The sequence below is a fragment of the Equus asinus genome, chromosome 21 (assembly GCF_041296235.1).
Source record: "Equus asinus isolate D_3611 breed Donkey chromosome 21, EquAss-T2T_v2, whole genome shotgun sequence".
Lineage (NCBI taxonomy): Eukaryota > Metazoa > Chordata > Mammalia > Perissodactyla > Equidae > Equus > Equus asinus.
Window position 1 is genome coordinate 94,893,060 of NC_091810.1, and position 11,027 is coordinate 94,904,086.

General features: G+C 47.8%; 1 protein-coding gene across 1 annotated transcript in view; it reads right to left on the reverse strand.

Annotated features, from left to right (window-relative positions):
- The window catches only part of ERICH6 (glutamate rich 6), a 29,969-nt gene extending 19,493 nt beyond the window's left edge, over nucleotides 1-10,476 (reverse strand). Inside the window, exons 1-6 of the mRNA XM_044755450.2 lie at nucleotides 10,031-10,476; nucleotides 9,447-9,504; nucleotides 5,256-5,347; nucleotides 2,487-2,549; nucleotides 2,146-2,201; nucleotides 1,919-2,035 (exon numbers count right to left, since the gene is read on the reverse strand). Of these exons, the coding sequence (XP_044611385.2) occupies nucleotides 1,919-2,035; nucleotides 2,146-2,201; nucleotides 2,487-2,549; nucleotides 5,256-5,347; nucleotides 9,447-9,504; nucleotides 10,031-10,301 (657 nt within the window). The 5' untranslated portion in view covers nucleotides 10,302-10,476. The remainder of the gene's footprint in view (nucleotides 1-1,918; nucleotides 2,036-2,145; nucleotides 2,202-2,486; nucleotides 2,550-5,255; nucleotides 5,348-9,446; nucleotides 9,505-10,030) is intronic.
- Nucleotides 10,477-11,027: the final 551 nt, after the last annotated feature.

Consider the following 11,027-nt stretch of genomic DNA (forward strand, 5'->3'; position numbering starts at 1 on the left):
GCGACTCCGTGCGGGGTTGATGTGCTAGGACCACGTTGTGACAGGAGGCGTGGCTGTGACTGCAAAGGCCCCTGGGCTGGCGAGCGGCCAGGCCTCGGCACAGGCCTCCAGGGAAAGACCCAGATGGCACATGACTTGCAGGTCATGAATGCTACCAGGGCACCTGTTTGCCATGGAGCCCATCCTCTGGGACTGGCAAATTGGCCACTGTGGGGACAAAGAGCGACTGAGGTGGCCAGTGCAGCCAGGCACTCACCACCCCAGAGTAACGTGCAACATCTTTAGGCCCTTGAAACACATGACGGTCAGTAGTGCCTAGCACAGGAAGCAGGACACTTGGGGAGGAAAGCCTTGCCATGGAGAGACGGTGGTGAGGGATCTAGGATGGCTACCAAACGACGGGGCACGGCAGAAAGCGGGCTCGGCAACGCCAGCCTGTCTCCCCCCTGTTCCATACGAGGGTCTTAGTAATGAACTCCTCAGCCCATGGTGTCTTCAGCCCTTCCCTGGTGGATGGTGGGCGGGGGGCGGGGTGTGAAGCAAGGTGGAGATGCTTCAAAAGACCCTGAGTGGGGTGGAATCTGTCCCTGAAGAGGGTGTGGCTGGAGAGGAGGGCTGGCCAGCCCCTGAACTATTCTAGTGTGAGGCCTCATCTCAGGGGACCCGAAGGATCTGCCCAAGATGCGGTGCAGGAGGACCCAGCCCTGCCAGTGCAGGGACCATTCCCCGGAAGAAAGGCCACAAGGCCTTCCCCATGTTCAGGCCCATCTCTGGGTGTCAGGGGAAGAAAGCTCAAGAAACGGCCCTGGACAGAAGCCTTTGTGGTTCAGAAAAAGGAAGGTGGTGTGTTTGAATAAAGAAAGCCCTTCAGCCTGAAGAGTCTATGAGGTGGCCGTAAAGTTTAGAACCCCGGGCGAACATAAACCGTCAGTGTCGACTTGTATTACATTACACGATGTGTTTACGGGGTGGCCCACGTTAGAACTGCAGAGTTCCACGTGCGGCAGAAAATGGCAATGAATGCTGACCAGCTCAGCACGCCGCACACCGTGTGTCACGCCTCCTCCCTCGGCCGGCGTCTCATTTTCAGGGGAGAGGCTGCGCCTTTAGAGGAAGCAATCCGGGGGTCCTGACCAGGGGAGTGGGCAGCACCCCCCACGGCCGTGCTGTCCAAGAGTGGAAATCATCACACCCCAGGCATTCCCCCGCCACTCCGGGCCGCAGGGATGTGCCATCCTGCTGCAAGCCCTAAGGTGACCTTTCCCTTGCCCATCCGGCACAGGCATTAATTGGTAACTTAACCCGATCAGACACGGCAAACGTTCACCTAGGCTTCCAGGCTTTATGGCCGCTGTTATGGGGTAAGTTGGGTCCCCCAAAAATAAATGTTTAAGTCCTAACCCTGGTGCTTGTGAATGTGGCCTTCTTTAGAAACAGGGTCTCTGCAGACGTAATCACGTTCCCATGAGGTCAGTTGGGGTGGGCCCTAATCCCGTATGGCTGGTGTCTTTGGAGTACAGGGACATTTGGATGCAGAGGCACAGAGAATGCTGGCACACCTGAGGCAGAGACTGGAGTGATGCAGCTGCAAGCCCAGGATCGAGGACCAGGACCAGGCCAGGAGGAGCGGGAGGACGCGCCCTGCAGGTGGGCTTGCTGACACCTTGATTTGGGGCTTCCAGCCTCCAGAACCCCGAGACACCAGGTTTCTGTCATCTTAAGCTCTCAGTCTGCGGTGCCTCGTTACAGCAGCCCCAGGGGCCTCACACAGCCACCTCAGCACTCTTCCAAGTAATGAGCTCTTTGCTTGTTTTTTTTTCTTTTTTCAGTATGTTCACTGTCTTTTGTACAAATCATCCTGTGGCTTTTCACATCATTTATTACAGTAAAAGTTAAAAAATATATGAATTAAAATCACCTTGAACTTAATGTCTAAATTGGAAGTCTCCCGTTTGAATGCCAGAATGGACGGAGGCCCGATGCTGGGCAGTGTTCTCAGAGAAGGCTCGAACAGTCTTATAAAGTCTTCCTCAAACTAAATTTGAAAAAGAGAGAGAAAGAGAAAATTGAAGATTGAACAAGTGATTTTTTTTTTTTTTTTTACTATGAGCACAGGGTCTTCCTGAACTGATAAACATTTCTTACCTCCAGCTCACATAAAATATTTAGATTTGGCTCTTCTGGATTAATTACCCATTTTCCTGAAGAGAAAAGGATAGATTTAGAGGGAAAGTGAAAAACTTCGTGCAGAGTATTGCATTTTCTCTAGTTGAGAGATCCTAGCCCGTCTTTCTCTCTCTCTCTCTCTCTCTCACACACACACACACACACGTGTGCGCACACGCTGTTTAAATGCCCTGAAACCCCCCTTCTCACCACCTCCTTGCACACATTCTCAGGGGGTGGCCCGGCCAAGTGCAGGCGGGTCCCTGGGGCGGGCGGGCTGCCTTTGGTAGCAGAGAGGAGGCCTCCAAACACCTATTTACCTCTTATCTGAGCAGGTGGGTTTTCAGGTTCAGGCTCCCTCATCACAGAGGGCAGTTTCTTCCCTGTGAAAAGGGTGTACGTTTGTCATCAATCCTGACAAAGTAGGAAAGAAGTTTAATATAAAAGAAAATATGCCTCTTGGAAAAATAAGTACCCTTACAGTGTTGGTTTTATCTTTTCATGTTTTGCCTTTCCCAAACGACATTTTATCAACAATAAGGAACCAAGAGAGGAAATGCCACTGATGTATCACATTTAAAATCTTTCCGTGTTCCTTCCCGCTCCTGGAACACGGCACGCACGCATCTTCTACCTGATCAAACCACGGTTTGCAGACCCTTTTGTTTTCTGCTTTTTTAAAGTACTATTCTTTCCACCTGGTGTCTGTCATTCTGGAAAAGAGTGTTCAGGTGCAAGGGTGCGGGGGTTCCATTTCAAGACAGTGACCTAAACCACCGGGACTATTCCAGGGCCACGCTGGAAATGGGCAAGGCGGCCGTCAACACACCAGCAACTCTGAGTAAATGTCTAGAAGATTTCAGTGAGTAAGACTGGAATGATGAAAAACCAATCAGAGAAACAGGCAACGGGGCAGAGCCGAAGGGAGGGGCTGCCCCATTTCCCCAGCACAGCCCGCAGCAGCAAGGACTGCTGTAGGAGAAAGAGGGAGGCTTCAGAAGATGACGCTCTTCCCACGTGGACTATCTGAAAACATTTTAAATACGTTGGAGGCATTGTGTCCAACAGAAACGCTAGCACAAGTATAAAAAGATGAATGCACAAAGATTTTCATTAAGGCATTGTTTGTTACAGAGAAGAGCTCAAAACACAAAACCAAGCCAACCCACCAACCCTGCAATATCTAGGCATCAGGTTATTACTTGAGTGACAGTGACTGCATGTAATACTACAGAGTCGTCTCAAAGAATTAGACCGATCTCTCCTGACATGGAAAGACATCCATGATATGCTGCTAAGGAAAATCACTAAAGGAGAGAGAAAACTGCCATTATTCACTGGAAATGTGATTGTCCAGCAGACTTGCAACTGGCAAACTATTAGAATTAATTAGAAAGTCAGCAAGGGGTTCTGATACAAGATTAATGCATAGAAATCAATAGTTTTCCTACACACTGACAATAACCAATTAGAAAATATAACAGGAAAAAAAGATCCCAATTTTTACGTCAAGAAAAGACTATAAAATACCCAGGAATAAACTAATAAGAGCTGCAGATGAGTCCTATATGAAAAAAAAAACACTATAAAAGAAGACCTGAAGACAATGGACAAGTTTGCTAGGTTCCTGCTGTCACAGACGAGGTGCCTCCAGTGCTCGGAGGCCTGAAGAGCAAAGCGAAGCCCAGGCTGGCGTCCATTCCTGCAGACGCCTCGGGGCCAGAAGAGGAGCGGCCGTCACAAACAGCTGTCGAGCCTTTCCCAAATGAAGCAAGCGCTGAAGCCATAGCCAATCAAATAATTTCCTTGCTGGGCTCCTGCGTCTATTCTACCAAAACCACTGCCCTAGTTCTCGTCGGTGGAGCGCCCCAACCACTTCCTTTCTGGTGCTGCCTGATTCCAAACCGTGTTCACTCGAATAAACTCTTAAAAATTTGCAAATGCCTCAGTTTATCTTTTAACACTGCAAAGCAAGACCAAAGATTCAATTTGTCAATTCCATCGAAAAAACCCATCGGAATTACACTGACTCAACAGATTAATTAGCATCTTTTTAATCTCTGGTTCACTTTTATGTTGGATTTTGTCACTCCTCTGGGCAAACCTTCCAGTGACTTCCCACTTCATTCCCATTGAAAGAGATCTGGTCCTCACTGACTCTTTGACCTCATCCCCCAGGATGCACCTCCTCACTTACTCCAGTGCAGCCACACTAGCCGCCTCCTTGTTCTAGAAGGAGGCTCTTGCTGTGCGCCGTGCGTGGGACACTCTTCCCCCAGAGACCATCGTGGCTCGCTCTCTGCCTCCTGCAGGTCTCTGCTCAGACAGCCCAGCCTCCCCGTGAAGACTTCCCAGAGACCTGCGTAGCTCACACCCGCTCCGCCCAGCATTTTCCGTCTCTTTCCCCGCTTTTTGTCCCGAGCACGCACATCACCAGGTGTATTACATATTGACTTATTTTGTGTGCCATTTACTCCCCATCACCTCCACCTCCCTCCATTCCACAGAAGATCACTGAGACGAGCGTTTTGTCTGTTTTGTTTGCTGTTTCTTAGAACAGAGCTTGGCCTATGAGAGGTTCTCAGCGACCACCTGATGGAGAAGTGATACAACACACAAAAAAGGTCAAAGTTGAAAGGAAAGGCTATTCATAATGATTACTTCTGAGGAATATGCTGGGATTAGTTAAAATTTTAATGTTTACACTATATGTTTCTTAATGTTTTGACATTTGAAAAACAGCATACATATATTACTTCTATAATAAAAAATAAAGATAATGTATCAAAACATAATGGTAGATTATTTCTTGACGTGAACATAAATGCTACCATTTATTAAAGATCAAGCGCCAAGGAGTTTAAATATTTCATCTCGCTTTGACCTTCATAACAATCCGAGGATGGAAGTACTATAATTGCCAACAGAGGAAGCAACTGAGGCTCAGGAAGGTGAAGGCCCTTGCCCAGTCGTCACAGCCTTGGCTGGTGTGGGGCTGGGCCTCCAACCGAGCCCCCCGGCCACCCACCGTGCGCTTTCCACTGAGCAACCCCACCTCCCAGCAGGAGCTAAGGGAGCGAAGCACTCACTCTGCTGCCTTTTGCTAGACAATTCTCGAAGCCAGCTTTCTTCTGTTTGTACTGATATCGGAATTCTTGAATAAAAACTGGGAAAGATACTCCTGAAATTTAGACAAAATGTTAGATTTGAGGACCCCTATATAGTTGTTAGCAGTTCCTCGAAATATAGTACATTTAACAGTCAATTAACAAATATACATACCAGATCCGGATTTCTGTTTTCTTTGAAATATTTTCTTCCGTTCATATCTCCTCAGTATATTCAGGCCCAGTGTGTTTACATCATATCTGTTCTCTGGAAAATACTCCTTTCTGAATCCCAGGGGCTCCCAATCCTGTATTATTTCCCTCAGGGAGTAAATTACTACCACTCTGTCTGCGCATGTGTGATGGTGGTGGCGGTGGTGGTGGCAGTGATGGTGTGTGTGTTTAAACATTTACTTGAATCTAACGAGAACATATTGTTCATTTTAAATAGGTTAAACACAATCCAAACTCTTTCTCCAGGGCTGAAGTTGAATGCACTGTATCTAAACAGTCGGGATTCTTTCTATAAGTGGTTTAACGAGTTGAGTTATCATCAACACGATGGGAAGGCAGGAACTTACTGACTTCTACCAGTGAAGATGACTGTCACGGGCAACAAGAGAGCAATAACTAGTGCTTTTCAAGTTCCTTTGCTGCTTTGAATTTCAATATTTTGGTAATAATTTGCTGGATCTTCTAAAATCATCAAACAAAAGTTTTCCAAATAATGTAGTCAATTTCAGGATTGTCACTTTTTCACGCTTCTCAGTTCTCTGCCGTCTCCACCTCCCCTTTTGGATGCTTCGTTCCCTGGCACACTGCGGCAGTGGGGTGCTCTAATTCTGGAACGACCGTGTCCTGTAACACGCGAAGAACTATCTGCCGAAGCCATCTGTGAAGTCTCTGAGAGAGCGCTGTCTATCCAGGCTCCCAGAGAGACGTGTGACAGGGACCAGGAGGAAGGGAACATGACAGAGCAGTTCCTAGACAACACTTAATGCTTGCTGTTTCCAATTCAACAGTTAACACGGTCAGTATGCTATTCATCTAGGTCTCTCTGCTTTCCTTAAACCAGCTCTAAAGATGGTTTCCAAAATTCTGTGTGAAGATGGCAGACGACCAAGGACGATAACAAAGGGAATGTTTACTGAGAACTGACTATGTGGTAGTAGGTACACAGTAGTTGCTTTACTCCCATCATTTCCTTTATCTTTACAAAAGCCCCTCAAGGCAGGTGACAGTATTCCCTTTCTACAGGCCAGGAAACTGAGGGTCCAGGGAAGCTCGAGTCATGCGCGGCCCACGCAGACGGAACCCGGACCTGCTCGGCTCCAAAACCTGTGCTTCTCCACAGGCATCTGCCTCCTCCAGTTTGCCCCATTTGCAACTAGAATAGTAACAGGGCAATTAAAAATAGAAGTTGAATCAATATCAGTTGCATTTTTATGACTTTTTAGGATAGATCTTCTTAAAAACACTCTCACCAAATTCACCAGAGAACGCTTCGAAATATAAAAGAGGCATCTTCTTAGGAAGATTTATGAGGAGAAATTAAGAACCTGATCTAGAAAAGAGAGGTTCCCAGATAATAGGAAGTCCAGGTCAAGATGGCAGCCGAGCTCACAACCCTCCTTCCCTTCTTTTCCATGTCTTGCTGAAATAACGAACACTTAAAAACGAACCAACCAAGAAAAATAGCCCTAGAAGACAAGACAGGCGTCATCAGTAGACAAGTAATATTGAAGACGACCTTAAAAGGAAGAAAATAAATGGCCTTAGGTTGATAGAAAACCAGAAGGGAGAACATCGTAGCTCAAGATGAGAGAGGAGAGTAAGTTCTTGAAGGGAACTCAGGAGAAGCTCCTAGCTCAGACTCAGCTGGATGCAGAGAGGAGGGGTCCAGGACTGTCACCAGAGGAGTTCACGGGGTGAGGCTGGAACAGCTGGCCGGCAGCCCCTTCTTGTCCCCTGCTCCAGGGCACTTGGCAGCAGTTGTCTGTATTTCTAGAGGAAGCCCGAAGAACCGCTTTCTAAAAAGGGTGGGCAGCCTTCCGGGGAGGTTTGAGGCCTCTCAGGGAAGCAGAGCGCAGTCTGAAGTTTCTCGGGCCCTGCCCAGCAGGCTTGGATAAGAAAGGGGGAAGTGACATTCCACCTGGGAAAGAAATGCCTAGAGAACTCCAACCCCCAGTGAAGTGTCCTTATCCTAACTCTAGTTATGTGGGTCGCCCAGCTTGCCTGCTCCCGCCGACAGCCCCCAGGAAGCTGGCTCTGACATGGGCCCCACTCCCTCAGTCAACCCTCCAGGCAGCCCTTCGGGAAGGGGAACCTCTCAGCTGTGGAAGGCCTCCGTTCTAGCTACCATTCATTCATTTATAAATACAAATGGATAACCAAGGATAACCAGTCACTGGAGGACAACCAGGAGCGTGGAAGGAAAGGACCAAGATAAACAAACGGAACACCAGATCCCGAGAGAAAAAGGAAGAAATACACAGAACAGAGGAGAACTGCAGTATATTATGAGTACCCTTAAAGAGATTTCAAAGACAAAACCCAACTATTTGAACAGCAACAATCAGTGAACAAGAACCTTCTTGGAAATTACAAATATGAATCCTGAAATAAAAAGTGCTGTGCAAGGGCTGCACGGTCGCATGTGAACACCAAAAATCTTGACCATATCTAAGAGGTCCAAGGGCCATGCAGCAGGAGGCTCAGAAGAAACTAGAGACACTGAGGGGAGGAAATAATCAAATCTCAGAAGTGTTTGGGAATCAGCCTAAGCAGTACTGGATTCTAGAAGACAATGGAGCAATGGCCCTGGGGGAAAATGGTGGTAAACCTATGTTTTTATGCCACGTTGTATTATTAACAAAGTATGGAGGCAAAATGAAGACATTTCCAGATAGCAAGAACTCAGAAATTTGACTACCCATTAGATCTACATGAAATAATTTCTGCAGAGTTTCTCCAGAAAAAAAAAAAAAGGAATTAAAGAAAGAAAGCAATATGGGAATCAGGAAAGTGTGGTCATTGGGCCCAACTCAGAAAGATCGAAGACAACTGAAAACAGCAGGAGAGTTGAACAGTTCTTCCTTCGGGAGCCAAGTTTTGCAGACAGAGGATTTCATTTTCTTGTGCATGAATTCAGTCACACTTTTGGGTTCTTTAGCATGAAATTACAAATGTTGTTTATTGGTTTTCAATTTTTAGAATCAATCTGTACCCAAAGCACTGAGTTCATTATAATTATGAAACAAAATACAAACATAAGAAAACTTGGCAAAGTAATATGACTTTATATGAATATATACTACATATTTCAATATAGTTTGTTATATAATATATATAATTCATTGTTAATTGGGAGAGGAAGAGTGAGAGGAGAGCTAGAAGGAAGTAGAAATGCATTAATGTGTTAACTTTTCATAATAGAGTTAATAGATAGTCACTAAAATTGATAAATCAAGAAGTAGAGGTTTAAATACTTTAAAATCCTAGAGGTTAAAATAAAGGTCCTAAACTGAAAGTAATACAATGACCAAAAATGAAGAGGGTGGGGCTGTAGCATGAGCTACATTCCTCATCTTTCGAGGGAGGAAGTCAGTAGTTGTATCAAAAATTGATAAATCAAGGAATGAAAATATGCGATTTAAAATTATCCTGGAAACAAAACTGTTAAGAGTGTGTGAACTCTGGGGAGTGGAGCAGGGGTGGAGGAGGGCGTGGCGATTTTTTATTTTATACCTTTGTATATTTTTAATGTTTTAATCATGTGCATATATTATCTTTCACTAAAACATTAAATTAAAAGGATAAATAAAAACATGTAATGGGACAGAACAATTCTCCTTATGCTTAAGACTTTAAAAGTTCACAGCGCTTACCATTGTGCACACGGCGCACAGGTGTATCTCATGTTATGGTAACCAGTGACAGGTCGTCTCAAAAGTGGGTAATAGGCTGGAGACCGGCAGGGGCCCTGGTCTCTCTCTCCTCCAGTGTCTAACAGTGTAGACTTTTTTTTTTAAAAAAAAAACCTTTTGGAATGTTTGAATGAATTAGTTGCAAATGCCCTGGATGATTTTAGTCTACTTCCTGACATTTATACAAAATGTAAACATCATCAGCTTCAAAAAAAAAAAAAAAAGAAAACTGAAAACATTTTCTTACCCATCTAAACTCCTTTTAGACACGTCTTTCTTAAATGTCTGAAATATTTTAGGAAAACCTGTTGAATGAAACATTAAAAAATTTAGCCACTCCCTCTCAATCAACGGTTCTCAAAAGGGCGGTTTCGGCCCCCCAGGACATTTGGCAATGTCTGAAGACATTTCTGATTGACACAAAGGAGGGTAGGGGCTAACGGCATAGCCAGAGGCCAGCGAAGCTGCCAACATCCTCCAATGTGGGGGAAAACCGCCCCCCGCCCCAACAAGGAATGGTCCCGCCCGGAATGTCACTACTGGGAGACTGAGGACCTGCCTCTCTTTTAAAGGAGTGACTGGAGTGGTTCCAGCACAGGAAGTTAGACACAGAGGTGAGGTGCTTTGTGCAGGACTGTTTCAGCGCACAGCACCCTTAAGGCACCGCTCCTCCTCCAGGAGTGGCACGTGCGTGTGCGCGAGCGCTGCGCGAATGCACGCAGAGGGTCGTGAGAACCAGCCCGTGGCACAGCGCCGCCCGGCTCGGGCTCTGCGCGCGACGTCCTAGCCCGCGCCCGGGACCCAGGGCCGGGGCGGGGCGGGGGGCGCTACTTCTCTGCGAGGAGACGCTCGAGGAGGAGCTGGCGCGGGGCGTGAAGCCGGGCGAGGGCGTGGGGCTCAGGCTGGGGCTGACCACGCTGGTCAGGCGGGGCCGGAGGGCCTTCGGCTCGTCGTCGAGGGTGTCGCTCCAGTCCAGGGCCTTCCACAAGTCCTCGTCGCCGTGCGAGCCCTCGGCCTCCCTGTCCCCCGCCTTCTCCTCCTTCTGCTCCTCCTCCTCCCTCCTGGGCTTCTCAAAGCTGCGGTGCGCGGGCGGGTCGGCCATGGCGGCGGCTGCGGTCCGGCTGCGCGTCCGTCTCCCGGGCAACGCGCGGGCCGCCTCGGCTCCGGGGCTGGCGCGGGCCAGGGTGGGGCCCGGGCCCTGGGGTGGCGCGGGCCCCGCGGGGGAGGAGGGGCGGGGCCTGGGGCTGCGCCGGGCCTGCGGCCGGGGGCGAGAGGCGCCCCCTTTCCTCTGCGCAGTGGACGCCTTGGGGCCGCGGGATTGCGGACGCTCGAGTCTGGTTTTTGTGTGGATACATGCTGATTGGACTTAACGATACAACTTTATTTACCAAAACAGGGCACCGGCCCTTAGGTCGTAATTTGCTGATTTGATGTTTTAAAATATTGCCCTAAATCTTAGCTATCTTGGTTAGCGAGATTTTTGGCGCCCCGTAAATTTTGCGCCCCGGACAAGTGCCTCGCTCTAGTCGGGGTCCTGCTTGCTGATGCTCCATCCATCCATCCGCCCTGCAGGTGGAAAGGCCGGAGGCGGCTGGCCATCTAGGCACCACCGGCGTCTTTCTGGGCTTTGTTTTCAGTTCACTGTCCTTACTAAAATTTCTGTGAAGTGTTTGTATACCCACAGGTATACAGAATACTATAATGGCCATCCGTTTACTGACTACCCAGATTGGAACATACACCTTTACTGTGGAGTTCAGCTTCCTTCTAAAAGCCCCTTAAGACTGAGAGATGCTCCTGGTGGGAGGGATCGTGTTCCTGCTGTTTG